This window comes from Oryctolagus cuniculus, chromosome 4 (genome assembly GCF_964237555.1).
Source record: "Oryctolagus cuniculus chromosome 4, mOryCun1.1, whole genome shotgun sequence".
In the NCBI taxonomy this organism is placed as follows: Eukaryota; Metazoa; Chordata; class Mammalia; order Lagomorpha; family Leporidae; genus Oryctolagus; species Oryctolagus cuniculus.
The window spans coordinates 110,125,159-110,145,037 of record NC_091435.1 but is presented as its reverse complement, the minus strand read 5'-3'; the positions used below and the strand labels follow the sequence as shown (position 1 = coordinate 110,145,037).

At 40.7% G+C, this 19,879-nt stretch overlaps 1 protein-coding gene across 31 annotated transcripts in view; it reads right to left on the bottom strand.

The window, feature by feature from the left end:
- The window catches only part of PHC3 (polyhomeotic homolog 3), a 105,816-nt gene that overhangs the window by 60,807 nt on the left and 25,130 nt on the right, over nucleotides 1-19,879 (bottom strand). For 18 of the 31 annotated variants that reach the window (XR_011388057.1, XR_011388058.1, XR_011388062.1 and 15 more), the window contains 2 exons: nucleotides 5,263-5,421; nucleotides 2,854-2,952 (listed from right to left, as the gene is read on the bottom strand). The exons of 3 other annotated variants lie outside the window; for them this stretch is intronic. Coding sequence is in view for 20 of the 28 variants with exons in the window: in XM_008266473.4 (XP_008264695.1) it covers nucleotides 2,854-2,952; nucleotides 5,263-5,421 (258 nt within the window). In the remaining 8 variants the exon portion in view is untranslated. Of the gene's footprint in view, nucleotides 1-2,853; nucleotides 2,953-5,262; nucleotides 5,422-6,178; nucleotides 18,867-19,879 lie in introns of those variants that run through there. 10 more of the 31 variants (XR_011388059.1, XM_070072522.1, XM_070072523.1 and 7 more) reach the window with 4 other exon arrangements.

Sequence of the window (19,879 nt, the reverse complement as noted above, 5' to 3'; positions counted from 1 at the left end):
AAAATGAAGTGGCAGATTAAAGATATATAATAAGAAAGTGGTTGGGCAAATATTTAAAGCCACAGAGTCTGGCTCCAAAGTCTGTCACAAACACTGTGATGTACTGTGACCTTCCCCAAAATCAATCAGCTGGCAAGTGACAAGGCAGGCAACTATTGCTGAAGTATAATTTCAACTCATGTCTTCCTATTTCTTAATTTACAAAAAAGTAATTAACATTCCTATTATTCATCCTTCAATGTACCCTACAAGTATGAATGAGTATTACAGATGTTTGGTAATTTGTCTAAGGCCATAAAATAAGGACTAAAGTGGGAGTTGAACATAAGTCCATATGGGACTTCATGCATGTAATCTGAGTGGCAACCTCACTCCTAGCTCCATGTCATATTCTCAGTTTTTATTTCTGCTTTTGTTCTTAAATATTTTCAATTTATTTTGTTTTATTGTATGCATATTGTAAATTAAATCTTTGCTGTAAAAAAATCAAACAAATGCAAAAATAAAACAAATATTCTGGCCGGCGCCGCGGCTCACTAGGCTAATCCTCCGCCTAGCGGCGCCGGCACACCGGGTTCTAGTCCCGGTCGGGGCGCCGGATTCTGTCCCGGTTGCCCCTCTTCCAGGCCAGCCCTCTGCTGTGGCCAGGGAGTGCAGTGGAGGACGGCCCAGGTGCTTGGGCCCTGCACCCCATGGGAGACCAGGAAAAGCACCTGGCTCCTGACTCCTGCCATCGGATCAGCGCGGTGCGCCGGTCGCAGCGCGCTGGCTGTGGCGGCCATTGGAGGGTGAACCAACGGCAAAGGAAGACCTTTCTCTCTGTCTCTCTCTCTCACTGTCCACTCTGCCTGTCCAAAAAAAAAAAAAAATATTCTGAAAGTTGGTTATGGTCAAGTTCTATGAGATTTTATAAAGTCAAAACAAAAGGGAACAGAAAGATTATTACTTCAACAAATTAATTCTACAGACATCATAGAAGTTCAGAACTGTAATCCTAAAGTTAACAAAGACAAAGGTCTCATTTTTTAAACATGGAAAGAATGGTCCAACAAAGTTGTGGAAGATCACAGAGAATCTGAGTTCAGTATGACCACTATCATTACATATTAATGCATGTAAATTAACTATGATTAAATAAAATTATACAAAAATTCTATGAAAAATAAGAATATTCTATCTCATTTTGTTTCTTTTTACAAGATGGATTAAGAAACCAGAATGATACTAAGTATTTATCCATTTCTGCCATATGAACCCTTAAAACATTTACTATGAAAATTACCAAAAACAGTATCATACAAGTAATATTTTGTTCATTCATTTCAATTTAAACTTTACTCAAATTCATATTTGCCAAACTAACTGGAATGTAACTTATAACATGAATGAATGGGTGCAATGACTCTTGACATACGTACACACTATACAACTGCCACCCCAATCAAGGTACAGAACATTTCCATCAATCTACAAATTCACTCATGCCTCTTCCCAACCAATCTCTCCCACCTTCTGCCCCAGGTACCATTAATATAATTTTTTTTCCAGTATACCTGGTGTTGCCTGTTCTAAAATTTCAAATAATGATAAAATATGTATTCTCTGGTGTCTAGCTTCTTTTTCCAAACATAATGTTTCTGAGATGTACCCTGAGTAGTATTCTATGCTATGAATATATCACAATTTGTTTACCCACTTAGCAGTTAAAGGATATTTAGTTGTTTCCATTCTGGGGCTCTTCTGTATGGAGCTGCTATGAAGGTTTGTTTGCATGCCATTATGTGGATGCTATGTTTTCACATCTTCTCAGGGTAAACATCTATGAGAACTGCTGGATCACATGTTAAGAATATATTTAACTTTAAGGAATTGTCACATTGTTTTCCAAAGTGTTTGTACCATTTCACTCTCTCACCAGCAATGTAAGAGAATCTAGTTGCTCCACTCTTACCAGTACATGATATATTATCAGTTTTCATTTCAGGCATGACAGTGAGCATGTGATGATACTCACTGTGGTTGTGACTTGCATTTCAGTAATGATTAATAATGTTGAACATTCTTTCATATGTGTATAGGCCTTTTGTATATTGTCTTCTATGAAGTATGTTCAAATCTTTTGCCCATTTTTAATCGAATTTCTTCAGATCTTCTTAATGGCATTTTCTTTCACAGATACATGGAATTAAACATTTCTCTGTGACTTGCCTCTTTGTCTTTGAAAAATAATTTTTAATTTTCATAAAATCCAATTTGTCACAATTTTCTCTCATAGTTAGTGTTTTTCTGCTCTGAGAAAGTTTTATCTGTCCCAGAGTAGCAAAGATAGTCTTCCAAATTTTCTTCTAGGAGTTTTTTATTTTTGATTTTTGCTTTAGGTCTACATTCTACCTCTAGTATACTCTTCTGAATGGCATGCCAAAAAAACTTAAGGTTAATTTTTTTTCCACAGTACCAAATAAAGTAATAGTCTATTCAGTTTTTTAAATTTAAAATATTCTCAATTTTTAAAATTAAAACCCATTTGACTTTTTACCTGACTGCAAAGTAATTTAAATCTCATATCATTAGAGAAGTAAATCTACTTTACAATAAAACTAAATACACAATGTCATTAGCAAAAATCCACTAACACTGGTTGATGTCAAGTAACCTAAATTTCTGCTTAATGATATAATTTCTACAGAACAAAAACATTTTCTTGAAGTTTTAATTGTATTTTACTAAATTTAAATCTGAAATACATGACAAAGAGCACTGAAACCATCAGTAACTTCAACACAAATGCAATGTTTATCTTTAACATAAAGATCCAGTCCTTCAGTATCACAATGTGAAGCTAGACAAGCTCACCTGAGTAGCTGCAGACTGACAGGAAGATGACGATGACGACGAGACAACAGGAATGTCAGACTGTACAGCAGCCACAGTGGTAGCGGGTGTGAAAATCAGCTGTACAGACAGAAAACCAAAAAAATACCCTAAGACAGAAGAACATGTCCCACACACAATGTAGAGCAGGCAAGAAAGACTGAAATTTGTGACAGAAAGACAATGCAGTTTAGGACTGTCTCCTAAGCAAAAGGCTGTACATGACAAAAAGAAGTTTCTGATAATAGAGAACTCAAAAAAAATAATAAACATTTTGAAACAGCTCATGATTCTGACGAGTAGAAAAATAACCAGTGCTCTAAAAAAACAAAGTATATTTTGGTGATAAAAAAAAATTCTCAGACAAAATTTTGTCCCAAATAAGCTATTACACTTAAATTTTTCCCAGTTCAAAACTACTATGGCAGAAGCCAAAAATAGGAAGTTACAAGACAATTACAGTTATTATTTTGGGACACAAATTAAATTTAGTTAGAAACATGAAAAGAAACACCAAGAACTCTGTTCAGTCCTCTACCACAAGGAAAACTCTAATATCTCACTCCACAACAAGGATCTGTAGGACAAACCTAGGTTCCTCTTCATTTTAAAACTAATTCTAAGGAAATTTTCTCTCTCTCTCACACACACACACACACATATATATATATATATGCTGTATGTATATGTGTACCTTTATATGCTATAGTATGCCAAAATTCAACCAAAGAGCCTGCAAAAAGTTTCACATAAAAAAGTATGTATTCACTCATCACCATTTTTTCAAATTTTTAAAAAATATTAATACAAACAGCATTATTTTCTAGATGATATAATCTACTCAGAATATCTAATTCAACTTAGAGAATTATGGCAATTGTTTCAAAGAACAAATAAAAATTATATTTCAAAACTGTATCAAGAGTTAGTCAATTCCTCATTGCTATTTAAATTACAACAATCAATTAAGGGATTTTTTAAACTTCATTTCTTTGGTATTTTACTAAAGTTAAGTAAATTTAATAAAAAAGTTTAACTTTCACAAAAAGGTAATTTCCATTGCAAAATGCCTGAAAGTACTAACTTAAAAAAGAATATTTCATTTAGCTTAACTCATGAAACTGGTGATTTAAGAAGTTAAAAAGGATCACACAGCAACAATTCCAATGGTTCAAACTAATTTTAAGACATATTATTAGTTAAGTAAGATCACAGGGAAAAATAAGTCAAGAGTACAATAATGTATATTGAATAATTAATCAGTGAATAAAAGATGGGTCATGTCATTATTTCCTATTAAAAGCACAACTATAAACTTTCTAATTTTAGGTGGAGAACTGAGGATCCAGATATATATTCAATTCACTGAACAAATAAGAATATAATATTTATTAGGGCCAAAGACTTGTATAGCTTCCTGTAAAGAAAGCAAGTAAAATAAATGTCAATTTTTATATTCCTTAAAGCTCAACAATTAAGAAATCAGTAGGTATCCAAACATAGGAAAAACAGGGGCTGGTGCTGTGGTACATTAGGTTAATCCTCTGCCTATAGTGACAGCACCCCATATGGGCACCAGTTCAAGTCCCAGCTGTTCCACTTCCAATTCCAGCTCTCTGCTATGGCCTGGGAAAGCAGTGGAAAATGGCCCAAACTCTTGGGTCTCTGCACCTACGTGGGACACCCAGAAGAAGCTCCTGGCTCCTGGCTCCTGGCTTCAGATCGCTCAGCTCCGGCCGTTGTGGCCATTTGGGGAATGAACCAGCGGATGGAGATTTCTCTCTCTGTATCTACCTCTCTCTGTAACTCTTTCAAATAAACAAAAATAAAGAAAAGAAAGAAAGAAAGCAAATAACCTTACAGATTTTGAGATGAAAATAACTAAAGCCAAGAATCACGTGTAAATTATCAGGAACTCCATTTCCAACTTCCGAAGATCCCAGGACATATTCTACATACTAAACAACCAACTTTTTAACATTTCTATTTCACCAAATCTAAGATGTCAAAAAATATATAATTATTTTACATACCACAATAAGTATCAACTATAACTGTAGGATGGTATCAGTTGTAAAATGCACCCCAATTGAAAAGATGTTAAAATGTGAAAAAATAATTCTGATATTGACAAAATTTGACATTAAAAATAATCACTCATTTTACAGAAACTCTGTTGGCAATTTCCCAATGTTGATAATTACTATTTTATACCAAGAAAACTTCTGGAGTCAAAGTAGAGTTTTTCAATATATAAAGGTACAGAGCTAAGCACATCCATACATAAATTGTTAAATATTTACTAAATATTTAAAATTGTCTCTTATTGCATCAAATCAAGAAATATTTTGGTCCTTAAACACAGGAAAAACATGGTAGCTCCTTTCTTACCATTTGAGCTCGGAGATACATTTGAGCTTGGCTTGCCGTTAGAGTAGGGGAGGTACTCCCTAGTAACATTGTCTGTTGGGTAATACTGCCGCTGGTAGAACTGGAAGCCTGGGAACGGCTTATTAACTGTGCAGGTGTAGGAGAAGTAGAAAGGTTGATCTAAGAAAGAAAACATATTAAGTCTTAGGCTTCCATTTCTTGTCTTCACATTAGTGAATTTTACAAATCTGCTGTTAGTAAATCTGGTATAAACTGGCTAAGGAACTCAAAAGAGAGGTCTTTATCTGACAGATTCCCTCACTTCTTTGGGCAATTATTTGTGCATGTGCAAAAAATAGCATGCATCGGTTAATAATCGGTACAATTCTTAAAGAGTATCCACGAGGGGCTGGCACTGTGGTGTAGCAGGTTAAGCTGCTGTGTGCAGTGCCAACATCTCATGTAGGTGCCAGTTCAAGTCCTGGCTGCTCCACTTCCAATCAGCTCCTTAACTGCCTGGGAAAGCAGCAGAGGATGGCCCAAGTGCTTGAGCCCCTGCACCCATGTGGAAGACCTAGAAGAACCTCCTGGCTTCAGCCTGGCCCAGCCCTGGCCATTCTGGTCATTTTGGAAGCAACCAGCAAATGGAAGAGAGCTCGCGCTCGCTCGCTCGCTCGCTCTCTCTCTCTCTCTCTGACTCTGGCTTTCAAATAAAAATAAATAAATAAATAATTTTAAATGTCCCTAATAGATGGCTAGAATACATGAGAAATTGGTAACTAACTGGTTGTATCTGTGAATGGAAATTGGGATAGGGTAGGTAGGGCAAAGGGAGAAATGTATACCCTTTTTTATCTTTCCAGTTTCAGACCAGGTGCATGTATCATCCATTTTAAAAACAGGTAATATTTTCAAAAAGAAAGGAATATAATCTGACCTAAAATACTTTTTGTAGAAAATAAACCAAGAGGGCCGGCGCCGTGGCTCACTTGGTTAATCTTCCGCCTGCGGCACCGGCATCCTATATGGGCGCCGGGTTCTAGTCCCGGTTGCTTCTCTTCCAGTCCAGCTCTCTGCTGTGGCCCAGGAAGCCAGTGGAGGATGACCCAAGAGCTTGGGCGCCTGCACCCGCGTGGGAGACCAGGAAGAAGCACCCGGCTCCTGGCTTTCGATCGGCGTAGCTCCGGCCGTAGCGGCCATTTGGGGGGTGAGCCAATGGAAGGAAGACCTTTCTCTCTGTCACCCCCTTTCACTGTCTGTAACTCTGTCAAATAAATAAATAAAAAATCTTAAAAAAAAATAATTTATTAGTTCTGATTCAAGCAATAAGGTAGACTGTACTAATATATCCATATGCCCAAATACACTCACTGAAATGCCAGATCAATTTGAAAAATCAGAATATATAGCTGAACACACAAAGGGGAAGATGGAGAGAATGCCCAGGAGCCAGAAAAAAGGAACTCAAAGCCAGAGATAAGCTCTGGCTGATACCAGTCCAAAGGGGTTACTGGGACTCCAGACACAGAACATCCAACTCAGCCTATTTCGAGAGAAAGCTGAAATTAAAGCCCCTATTTTGAGGGCAAAAAGTCTGAAAAGGGGACATCAACATGAGGAAAGAAGAAAGCTGGAAATTTTCTACCCATATACTCTGAGCAGCAGCAAGCCACCATTTGCTTGCTCCCACTGGAAAGGAATGGGAGAGACCTCTGAGAATTAAAATATCAGGCTATGCCACATAAGGATATAAAATCCAAATTTATACTCCATGCATGGTTCCATAATCCACGCTAGAGGAGGGTAGAGCAAAATGACAGAATAAGACTTTTCAGTAATCATCCCCAAAGAAACAAACTGAACAACTACCCATACAGAATTACCTGCACAAGAACTAAGAAAACACAGCACAACAAGAAGAGACACGTTGAAGAGGGTAAGATGGACAGTTTTTTCAAAGGACTTCCTTTATTTGAAAGGCAGAGCAACAAAGAGGGAGGAAGAGACAGAGATAGAGAGACACAGACAGAGAAGACAGATTGATATTCCACTCACTGGTTCACTCCCAAGATGGCCATGATGAGGACTGGGCCAGGCTGAAGTCAGGAGCCCAGAATTCGATTCTGGTCTTCTACTTGGCTGGCAATGGCCCAAGTACTTGGATCATCTTTCTATGCCTTCCCCAGGTGCAAAAGCAGGGATCTAGATCAAGCTGAGCAGCAGGGACTCTAACTGGTGCTCCAATACAGGATGCCTACAATGCAAGCAGTGGCTCAATTCATTGTGCCACAAGGATAGCTAATTGAAGGACAGTTTTACTTCACCTCCATCACCCCTTCTCCAAAACAAGATAGCACAACAGAGAGCTATCATCTGCTCAGGGGAAAGGGAGCAAAGTAAGTATAGTATCATAGGGGCCGGCGTTACAGCATAAAGGGTTAAAGCCCCGGCCTGCAGCGCCGGCATCCCATATGGGTGCCTGTTCGAGTCTCAGCTGCTCCTCTTCCAATCCAGCTCTCTGCTGTGGCCTGGGAAAGCAGAAGATGGCTGAAGTCTTTGGGCCCCTGCACCCGTGTGGGAGACCTGGAGGAAGCTCTTGGCTCCTGGCTTTGGATCAGCTCAGCTCTGGCTGCTGCGGCCATTTTGACAGTGAGCCAGTGGATGGAAGACCACTCTTGCTTGCTTGCACTCTCTCTCTCTTTCTCTCTCTGGCTCTACCTCCCTCTCTAACTCTTTCAAATAAATAAAATAAATATTTAAAAAAAAGAGAGAGAGAGAACTTTATCTTTGGCCCCAACACTAGGCCCACCACAGTAAAAACCAGCACTGGGCAAAATCTTAACAGCCCCTAAATACAGGCCAGTATCTGCAAACTGACCTTCTTGCAGCAGCAGGGAATCTTTTTTCTGCAAGTGCCATTTGGTTATTTATAAATCATTCACAGGCCATACAAAATTACCAACTTCCAAATTGGCCTGCTACAGATTTATTGAATTTCGAGTCCTGCGTGTAGTTGCCAGAGTAAATAATTTTGCAGGCCTTATTGTTCCCTACCACTGCCAGAATCAGACAGAAACTGTAGCCCCTGTCAGACAGATTTGAGTACCAGCCCGTATCGCCGCTGGCCAACTGCGGCAGCCTTGGGCTTCAGACAAATATCAATAGCAGGCAGACCTTTGGGGCTTTGGGTTTAGAGTGACCCTGTGCTGCACCAACCTCACTGACCAAGGATTCCAGTACAGTACTGGGCCAGCCTCAGAAGACACAGGATTCCATGCAGGCCTGTGGCAGCTTGTAGCAGCCCTGGGTTTAGGGCACCCCGTAGTTCTACAATAGCTGCTGCAGTCATCGGCTTAGGGACTGCTGTCCATGGATGTTTCCAAAGCCAGACTTAGACTACAAGGACCAGAATAAGCACTCACTTCTTTAATACATAAAGAAAGATACACAGCCAAAGCATCAAGAATAATCAGGGAAATATGATGTCACCAAACAATGGATGTTAGTGACTGATCCTAAAAAAGAGACAGAAGTGTACAAATAACCAGACAAAAATTTAAAATAGCTGTTTTAAGGAAGCTCTGAGGACTTTAAGAAATTAGAGTAACAATTTAGAAATTAGCAGAGAAATTTAACATTTCAATCCGATGACTCTCAATTCTTGACCATACACCCTTACCTGAAGCTCCAGAGCCAAATACCTATAAGAACACATCATCTTTCTGGATGTCTCTCTTTTTTTTTTTTTTTTTTTTTCTTTTGCCAGGCAGAGTTAGACAGTGAGAGAGAGTTATAAATAGTGAGAGAGAGACAGAGAGAAAGGTCTTCTTTCCATTGGTTCACTCCCCTAATGGCCACTACGGCTGGCGCTGCACTGATTCGAAGCCAGGAGTCAGGTACTTCCTTCCCAGTCTCCCATGTGGGTACAGGGACCCAAGGACCTGGGCCATCCTCTGCTGCCCTCCCGGGCCACAGCGGAGAGCTGGACTGGAAGAGGAGCAACCGGGACTAGAACATGGGGTGCTGGCGCCGCAGGCAGAGGACCAGCCAAGTGAGCCACGGCTCCGGCCTCTGGATGTCTCTTACCAACTTAACACATTCAAATTAATTATTATTCCTTCCAACCTAGCATCTCTTCAAACAGCACTAGCATCTTTTAAAGCCCAGGGAGAACCAGCCTGATTCTTCCCTCTCCTTCACCAAACACAAACAAAATCATTCAAGTGTTTCACTGTTTTTACATCTTTTATTCTTCCAAGTTCCATTTCGATCTTTAAACATTTGGAGAGTGAAGGCCCATGTCAGTTTGAGGTAGATTACTTTAACAGCTGCAAAGTAATGCCCCTTCCTAGAATCTTGTCACTCCCTATTTGCCAAATAATCTTTTCCTGACTTTATTAATTACCCATCTATGAATCTTTTGAATAAAGTTCTACCTCCTCTGACTACGTTTCTAGAACAACAACTCCACACACATCATATTACCCAGTGAAAGCCATCTGTGATGTCATGATGATCCAGGCCTCTCTGGCACTGGTAATGATGCTCCTAACTGACCTGAGCAGTCTCTCCACAGCCTCCACTCTGTCCCAGCCCATCCCCACCTACAAAGCAAACAACTCCTTCTTAAAAGTCATCTGCCATGATGAGCTTTTTTAGGCATCTCTACATCACAAAACAGAACTGAATAGCCCCTCCTTTTTGTCCAATTGCTATTGACCATATACATAATTGGAACATATATTTCTCACTCTCCTACATATTTCACTCTTCATATATCTCACTCTTTTAAACAATTATTTCTGTACGGGTGGGGATCATATGTTACCCATCTTCACATATCCAACGTCTATGAAGCTGCTTTCATTCAACAAAAGTTTAAGTTAACGAATACCATATTATTTTAAGGTACATATTCTAGCTTTTCACATAGTATTTAAGTTCATTAACAGAGAGATAGGGAACAAAAAACAATTTTGAAACAGCATCTATCAAAGCAGAATAAAACTGCAGAGAGCATGGAGTGATACTACTTCATCTCTACTTTTCAGGTGCTTTATTGGGCCAGCATTGTGGCATAATGGATAAAGCCACTGCCTGCAACACTGGCATCCTGTATGAGAAACAGTTCGAATCATGGCTGCTCCACTTCTGATCCAGCTCCCAGCTAATGTGCCTGGGAAAGCAGAGCAGTGGAGGATGGCCTAAGTGCTTGGGACCCTGCACCCATGCAGGAAACCTGAATGAAGCTCTTTGCTTCAGCCTGGCCCTATCCTAGTCGTTGTGGCCGTTTGGGGAATGAACCAGATAGAAGACAGAAGATCTCGATCTCTCTCTCTCCCGCTAACTGTGAATTTCAAATAAATAAATAAATCTTTAAAAAAAAAAAAAAGTGCTGGGGCAGGCACTGTTGTGTAGCAGGTAAAACTGCCGCCTGCAGTGCCGGCATCCCATATGGACGCTGGTTCAAGTCCCAGCTGCTCCAATTCCAATCCAGCTCTCTGCTATGGCCTGGGAAAGCAGAAGATGGCCCACCCAATTCCTTGGGCCCCTACAACTGCGTGGGAAACCCAGAAGCAGCACCTGGCTTCTGACTTTGCATCAGCTCAACTCTGGCTGTAGCGGCCATTTGGGGAGTGAACCAGTGGATAGAAGATCTCTCCCTCTCTCTCTCTGCCTCTCTGTAACTCTGCCTTTCAAATAAATAAATAAATAAATCTTTATTTTTAAAAAGTGCTATATAATGAATTATAAACAAGCACAATCCCCACCCCCAAATTTACTCCTTTTCTGTTCTACTCTCTAGATAGTTTTTATTTTATTTTATTTTTTTATTTTTTGACAGGCAGAGTGGACAGTGAGAGAGAGAGACAGAGAGAAAGGTCTTCCTTTACTGTTGGTTCACCCTCTAATGGTTACTGCAGCCGGCGTGCTGCGGCCTACGCACCGCGCTGATCCGAACCCAGGAGCCAGGTGCTTCTCCTGGTCTCCCATGCAGGTGCAGGACCCAAGCACTTGGGCCATCCTCCACTGCACTCCCTGGCCACAGCAGAGAGCTGGCCTGGAAGAGGGGCAACCGGGACTAGAACCCTGGGTGCCGGCGCCGCAGGTGGAGGATTAGCCTATTAAGCCACGGCGCCAGCCTCTCTAGATATTTTGAATAAAGTTTTGTTCCAAAGATTAAACCACAGCAGAGTAGAACTGGGCCCAGGTTTTCTGACACATATTTTGGGAGTCAGGGTATCTTTTTTTATATCCCAGTATCTTCCTAATTAGTAGTAGTAGTAGCAGTTGTTGATTCTTTTTTCAAAAAAAAAAATAAATAAAGAATCTGGGGCTGTTTTTGTGGCACAGCGGGCTGGGCCAAAGCCACCATCCCACATGAGTGCCAGTTCCAGTCCTGGCCACTCCACTTCCCATCCAGCTTCCTGCTAATGCATCTGGGAAAGCAGTGGAAGGTGGCCCAGGTACTTGGGCCCCTGCCACCCACACGAAAGACTTTGACAGAGTTCCAGGCCACTGGCTCCAGCCTGACCCAATGGATGGAAGATCAATCTCTTTCTCCCTCTCTCTCTAACTCTGCTTTTCAAATAAATAAATCATTTCAAAAATAAAGAAAGAAGATCTGAATTGTAGCATAGCAGGTAAAGCTGCCAACCCATATGGGCTCTGGTTAGTGTCCTGGCTGCTCCACTTCCAATCCAGCTCCCTGTTAATGACCTGGGAAAAGCAGAAGATAGTCCAAGTGCCTGGGCCCCTGTTACCCATGTGGGAGATCTGCATGAAGCTCCTGGTTTCCCCCTGACCCAGCCCTAGCCACTGCGGCCATCTGGGGAGTGAACTAGCTAATTGAACATCTATGTCTCCCTCCCTACCCCCGTAACTCTGCCTTTCAAATAAATAAATCTTCAAAAAAGTAACAAAAATAAACAAAGAATAAAGACATTCTTTAAACAAGGCTAACTATATACTCTTTAAAGAAAAGCATAAGAGAGGCCAGGGCTGTGCCATAGTAGGCTAAGCCTCCACCTGCCACGTCTGTATCCCATATTCATGTCCTAGCTGCTCCTCTTCCGAATCCAGCTCTCTGCTATGGCCTTGGGAAAGCTGAAGAAGATGGCCTAAGTGTTTGGGCCCCTGCACTCACGTGGGAGACCCAGAAGAAGCTCCTAGCTTTGGGCTGGCCCAGCTCCGGCTGTTGCAGCCATTTGAGGAATGAACCAGTGGAGGGGAAGACCTTTCTGTTTCTCCCTCTGTCTGTAACTCTACCTCTCAAATAAATAAATAAAATCTTTTTTAAAAAGCATAATATTCTTTTAAAATGATTGGCTAAATGCCTGGAGTGCTTTTTAAGGAAGCAGAACACAAAGTACAAACAGAATGCTTCTCATTTTTTTAAAAAAAGAAAAGAGGAAGTAAGAGAACTAAATAGTTGGAGGTACATCCTGACCACCTGGTATTCTACTCCGTCTAGGTTGTGAGATGAAAGTAACATTTTAGGCAGCTATCTACAAATAAACATTCAATCCATGAAGGCCAAAAGATCAGTAGCCAGCTCTGCGAGAGATCTACCTCCCTAACTAGCCTTATTAAAAAAAAAAAAACAAAACACAAAGTCCCTTCCTTTCCATAACTGGTAAGGCTCTGGTCTTTTCTTTGCTCTGCTGCCCTTCACAGTTTCCATTATTTTCTCAATTGCACCCCAACACTCCTAATTCTCTTCACTTAGAGCCTGGCAAATTCTGTGAATTCATATCTCAAGCCTCATATCCCACAAAAGAACTCACACTCTGAGCCCTATTCCCATACTCTCCCCACATTGCCATGAATTCTAGAGAATTCCAGAGAAAATGAACTCCACCAGAAAGTCATTAAATCCTCAACCACCTTTTGGTGCTATAATAGGTGATTCCACAAAATTTCTGGCCCAGAGAATTCCCTAGAGATAAAGCCCACTGGAGAACCACCTCTACCATTTGACTGGTCAGAATCAATCAGTTATATTTTATAAACAGAAATACTTCACAGACATTAAGAGCATGATATATATGTATATTCAATGTCAAAGAATTTTATGACCACTGTGGAAAAAAACTACAGAATACTATGGAAAGTATAATTCCACTTACATATTACATACAAATGTCTGTGTGTATATGTATTACATAAAGAAACATACAATCCAGTATTTGTGAGAACAGTCAAAGAAATGCTATATATACTATGTTCCATTGTCCTATACACACTTAAAATCTGCAATAAGTATATCACTTAATAGTAACTTCAAAATAACTATTATGTCACTGAGTGCTTGCAGAATTGAAAACTTGAGACCTAATGGGTTTAAAGTATATATTGCACCAGCACCCGGCTCACTAGGCTAATCCTCCGCCTTGCGGCGCCGGCACACCAGGTTCTAGTCCCAGTCGGGGCGTCAGATTCTGTCCCGGTTGCCCCTCTTCCAGGCCAGCTCTCTGCTGTGGCCAGGGAGTGCAGTGGAGTATGGCCCAAATGCTTGGGCCCTGCACCCCATGGGAGACCAGGATAAGTACCTGGCTCCTGCCATCGGATCAGCGCAGTGCGACGGCCGCAGCGCGCCAGCCGCGGCGGCCATTGGAGGGTGAACCAACGGCAAAGGAAGACCTTTCTCTCTCTCTCTCTCTCTCACTGTCCACTCTGCCTGTCAAAAAATAAAAAAAAAATAAAAATAAGTATATATTGCCTACTTGGAGTGAAATTTGGGATGATTTATATTTCCTTTCTTAAAGTTTCTACCTCTTCTTGGTAGGTATTAACATTAGAATCGAGGAAGAAATGCTATTTTCTTTTTAATGTTTACTGATTTACTCATTACTTTAAAGCAGCTTATAAATCTTTTTCATTGGGAACCTGTAAGTAATTCAAATATCTTTACACACAAAACGCTGCATAAAAATTGGTTAAGCCACCAACCACAACATGAACATCCCATATGGGCACCATGTGAGTTTCAGCTGTTCACTTCCGATCCAGCTCCCTGCTAACATGCCTGGGAAATCAACGGAAGATGGCCCAAGTTTGCAAGTGCTTGGGTCCCTGCACTTAAAAGGGAAACCCAGACAAAGCTCCTGGCTTCCACTTGGCCCAACCCTGGCAGTTGCAGCCATTTTGGGAGTGAACCAACAAATGGAAAATCTCTCCTTCTCTCTCTCTATAACTCTTTCAAATAAATAAATAAATCTTAAAAACAGTAATAATAATTTGTATCCAAGAGTGATTTTCTTTTTATAGATTACATGTTTTTAATGAAGAAATCAAATGAAATGCTATCACATGACGGAAAACATTACTTCCTCTTTCTACAACACTCATAAAACCATGTAAAATTAAGACAAAAAAAACCAGCAACCTCACAGACCTTTCAGTCTCTCAATACTTTCAGATTTTGATATCCTGGAAAGAAAAGTTACTTAAACTATTAGAAACAACTCAAATGTCTTGCAACAAGGATACATATATAAAATAAAGTCCATCCACACTGGGCAATACCACACAGCAGCGTGAGACTGATCTCTGATTGCTAACATAGATCTCAAAACATACTGTTAAGTGAGAAAAACAAAATGCAGAATCTCTGTGTTCATAATATGTAAAAAGAAAAAACATATATACACACTTGTTTGACATTTATGTCCAAAAAACATACAAAAAGATCTAGAAAAGATATACAGCAAACACAGGAGACAGATGAGGAAAGGGGGCTAAAGGGACCCTAACACTTTAAGTTTTTTTATTTATTTAAAAGAGTTGATGCAGGGGGCAGAGGAGGGAGGTGGAATGAGAGAAGTATCTTCCAACTGCTAGTTCACTCCCCAAATGGCCACAACAGCCCAGGCTGGGCCAGGTTGAAGCCAGGAGCTGGGAATTCCATCTAGGTCTCCCACATAGATGGCAGGGTCCCAAGAACTTCAGCTATCTTCCAATGCTTTCCCAGATGTATTAGCAGGGAGCTGGATCAGAAGTCAAGCAGCTGTGACTCAAACCAGTGCCCATTTGGAATGATGGTGTCACAGGTGGGAGCTTAACCTGCCATGCCCCAACGCCAGCCCAGGAAAAGATCAGCAAGGGTACACAACAAACAGAGGAGACAGAGCACTGAAGAGGAAAGGGAGCTAAAGAAGCCCTAACACTTTTTTTTTTACATTTTCTTGTTAAATAAGTTTACAAGAACAAAGTCACTCGTAATCATACAAATATCCAGGGTATTGTTTTTAGAATTAGAACTTTGTTAGAAGTACTCCTGTACATTTTTATCAGGAAGTCATAACTGATTCAGCTGATTTAAACATTTTTAGAGATAATTGATGATTTTTCAGATCCTTGACCTAAAAGTCTCATCAGTCCAGTAAGTGTAGTACAAGGGAAATTTTTCAAAAGGAAATAATGTATGAAAAGTTCAAAATATTCATGGAAAACACATATTACAAAAAAAGGTGCCGGTGCCACGGCTCACTAGGCTAATCCTCCACCTGCGACGCCGGCACCCCAGGTTCTAGTCCCGGTTGGGGCGCAGGTTCTGTCCCGGTTGCTCCTCTTCCAGTCCAGCTCTCTCTGTGGCCAGGGAGTGCAGTGGAGGATGGCCCAAATGCTTGAGTGCCTGCACCCACACGGGAGACCAGGAGAAGCACCTGGCACATGGCTTTGGATTGGCGCAGTGTGCCAGCTATGGCGGCCATTTGTGAGGTGGACCAACAGAAGGAAGACCTTTCTCTCTGTCTCTCTATAATGAGGTCATGGTCTGGTTTTACAATACAGAGGGTTAAGCTGTCACCTAGGACACCGGATCCCATATAGGAGAACCAGTTAGAATCCCAGCTGCCCAGCTCTGATCGAGCTCCCTGCTAATTCACCTGGGAAAGCAGCAGAAAATGGTCCAAGTATTCAGACCCCTGCCACTCAGGTGGGAGACCCAGATGGAGTTCCTGGCTCCTGGTATCCACTGGGCATGACCTCAGCCATCGAAGCCATTTGGGGAAGGAACCAGCAGATGGAAGACCTCTTTCCTTCACTCTGCTTCACTCTGCCTTTCAAATAAAATAAATCTTTAAAAAAAAATTCTGCATGAATTTTAAAAAAATTTTGCATCAAAATGAACTACTCTTTTAATTCCATTTTAGGCAAATATTTTGGAATTGTCCTCATAAAGATATGTAACAGAATATTCCATGCAAGTTTATGTATAATAGCAAAAAGTAAAGGAAAAATTAAAACCACCAGAAAGATGAAAATAGGGAAAAGATGGAACATTATATAACCATAAAAATCAAAAAAATACAGATGGCCTGAGCATACCATTTGCCTCTCCCTCTTACTAAAATTCAATGAAGCAGCAGTTACAACAGTAACAAAAAAGACAAAAAGCAGACAAGTCTGGACTGTAGAACATTCCATAAGATAGGTGACCTGAGTTCTTCAAAGGTCAAGCAAGAAAAAAGAAAAAAAAGTCAGGGAGCCATTTTTTTAACATTAAAGAAAAAAGGGACTGAATATCTAAATGCAGTAAGTGACCTTAATTAAGTCCTGCATGAGAGGAAAAAAGAGCTATAAATGGTACTTGGAGGACTGCTAAGGGAATGTGAATTTGGACCATATCCTCAATCTTTTTTTTTTTTTTTTTTTTTAAGATTTATTTACTAATTTGAAAGGCAGAGTTACAGACACAGAGATATCTTCCATCTGCTGGTTCACTCCCCAAATGGCCGCAATGACTGGGGCTGAGCCAGGCAGAAGCAATGAACCAGGAGTGGGTACAGGAGCCAAAGCACTTAGGCCATACTCCACTGCTTTCCCAGGCATATTAGCAGGGAACTGGATCATAAGTGGAGCAGCTGGGACTCGAACCGGCACCCATATGAGATACTGGCACTGCAGGCTTTGGCTTTAATCTGCTGTGCAACAGCACCAAACCCACCCTAGATCTTATATCAAAGTTAAATTTCTTGAGTTTTATCATGGTATGGTGGGTATGAAGGAGAATCCCCTCAGGCTAATGTACTTGGGCCTCAAGTACTGTCACGTCTACAATTTATTTTCAAGTGGTCAGGAAATTTACATATATAGAGAGCAACTGAGTGAATAAGGTAAACAATAAAATTTATAACTATATCAAGGGTATATGAGGACTCATTGTATAATCCTTCCATTTGTCTATGTATTTCAATATTTTCCCCAAAAATTTCAGGAAATAAAAGGGTAGTCAGTATCAAAACAAAGAGAGGTGGTCACCAACTGAATCAAGATTATTCATTACAAACCCAATCAACACATGACCATACTGATGGAGAAAACAGAAAGAAGGAAGTAAAACCTTCCTTACTCTAAAACTGTCACTCCAGTCTTACGGCCAACTCCCTAACCCACACCTTCAACTATTTATAGGCCAAAGATATTTCCTGCAAAGATACAGCAAACATCATCATCACATGCAAACACAGAAATTCCAATCAATCTTTCTGAGGAGAAAGGTCTACCATCATAGTAGTGGAGGAAATCCACCTTGATTAATCCATATAATCAATCATTCTTAAATATAAGCAGCCTAGTATGGATTTTAAGAGAAACTCATTGGGGTCAGCATAGTGACATGGGAGGTTAAGCTGCTGCTTGCATATCCAACTGCCCTAATTCAAGCCCTGGCTACTCTGCTTCTGAACAAGCTTCCTACTAATGTGCCTGGAAAGGCAGCAGATGATGAAGCAAGTACTCAGGCCTGCCATCCATGTGACAGACCAGGATGGTGTTCTTGGCTCCTGACTTCATCCTGGCCCAACTGGCTGTTTGAGCATGATGGAAAATGAATCAATCTCTCTCTCTCTCTCTCTCTCTCTCAAAAGGTAAAGACTCAATCCAGAAAAACCAACATTCAACCAAACAGCTCCAGAAAAGAGAACAGAAAAATAAATTTCTCATAAATTTTTTAGTCTCATACACATAAACATTAAACATCTATTTTTCACACTGACAGCCCAATACATGTCCTACTCAGAAACATCTAGAAACATCCTCATAAAACTCCACAAAAACTAAAGAATTAGCAAATCTAAAAGATATAGAGAAAAAGAACTGGCAGTTGCCTCAGAAAAGTAATGATATTAACATCAGCCTTTTCTTCAATAATAACTAAAATTTTGAAAGCATAGTTCCTTGCTTTCACGTTTCCCAAGAAAAATTATCTTCAATACAACATTCACATAAAAATAATTATAAAAAAGAGACAGGGAGGGAATGTTCTGGCACACAAATTCAGTGATTATCTACCATGTATCCTTTATTTTATTAAAGATTTATTTATTTAAAAACATTACAGACAGAAACAAAGACAGAGATGGAGAGAGATCTTCTATCTGCTGGTTCACTCCCCAAATGGCAACAACAGCTTAGACTGGACCAGGTTGAAGCCAGGAGCTTCATCTGGGTCTCCATGTGGGTGGCAGAGGCCCCAACATTTGGGCCATCTGCTGATTTTTCCAGGTGCATTAGTAGGGCGCTGGATTGGAAATGGAACAGCAGGGCACAAACTGGAGCCCATATGGGATGCTGGCATTACAGGTGGTGACTTAACCCACTATGCCACAGCACTGGCCCCTTCCATGAATGCTTTAAAAGAAAGTTATTAGAACATACCATAGGGGCCATCTCTGTGGCGTAGTGGGTAAAGCCACTGCCTGCAGTGCCAGCATCCCATTTAAGCACCAGTTCGAGTCCCAGCTACTCCACTTCTGATCCAGCTCTCTGCTATGGCCTGGGACAGCAGCAGAGGAAGGCCCAAGCCCTTGGGCCCCTGCACTGGCGTGGGAGACCCAGAAGAAGCTCCTGGCTCCTGGCTTTGAATCGGCGCAGCTCCAGCCATTGTGACCATCTGGGGAATCAACCAGAGAATAGAAGACCTCTCTCTCTGCCTCGCCTTCGCTCTCTGTGTAACTCTTTCAAATAAATAAATAAATCTTAAAAAAAAGATACTCTAGCAAAACAAAATGCTTATACTATTGCTTGAGTATTTACTCCTCCACATACTTAAAATATTTGTTCACTTTGAATCCTTTGGCACTTAACACCGTGCGTAACACCAAAAAGACACCCAATTAATCAATTTTTGGCACATATTATCTCTACTCGTGTGGGAAAGTAACACAGAATCCCACCCAGTAATGAACCTCTGAAACTGAGCTCTGCTGTTGCAAGAACATGAGCAACCATGAGCCCTCTTATCTGAAAACTTCACCTATGAGGTGTCTTTAAAAAGTTCACGGGACTCTTTCCACCATCGAATGATCTAGGATGGACTTCTCCCACTCTCAGAGGTATCGTTTCCAATTTTTCTTTCTCATTTGCGGCCAACTCTTTGATCCACTCATGATGGGTATTTCTCTATGCAGGGCAGCCCACACTCACACATGAATGTGTGTTTATTCCTTCACTGTTAAATAAATCCTGCTACTATCTGCACACAATACAAATCTCCACTTAGTGTTTCTGCCTCTGTGGGAGACAATAACTTGAATTGGAAATTAGTGCATTGACTGCCCACATCAGAGTGCTACCTGTGAATGGATCATCTTATGCAACCCTCACTATCCTCTTCTAAAAACTGAGTACACTA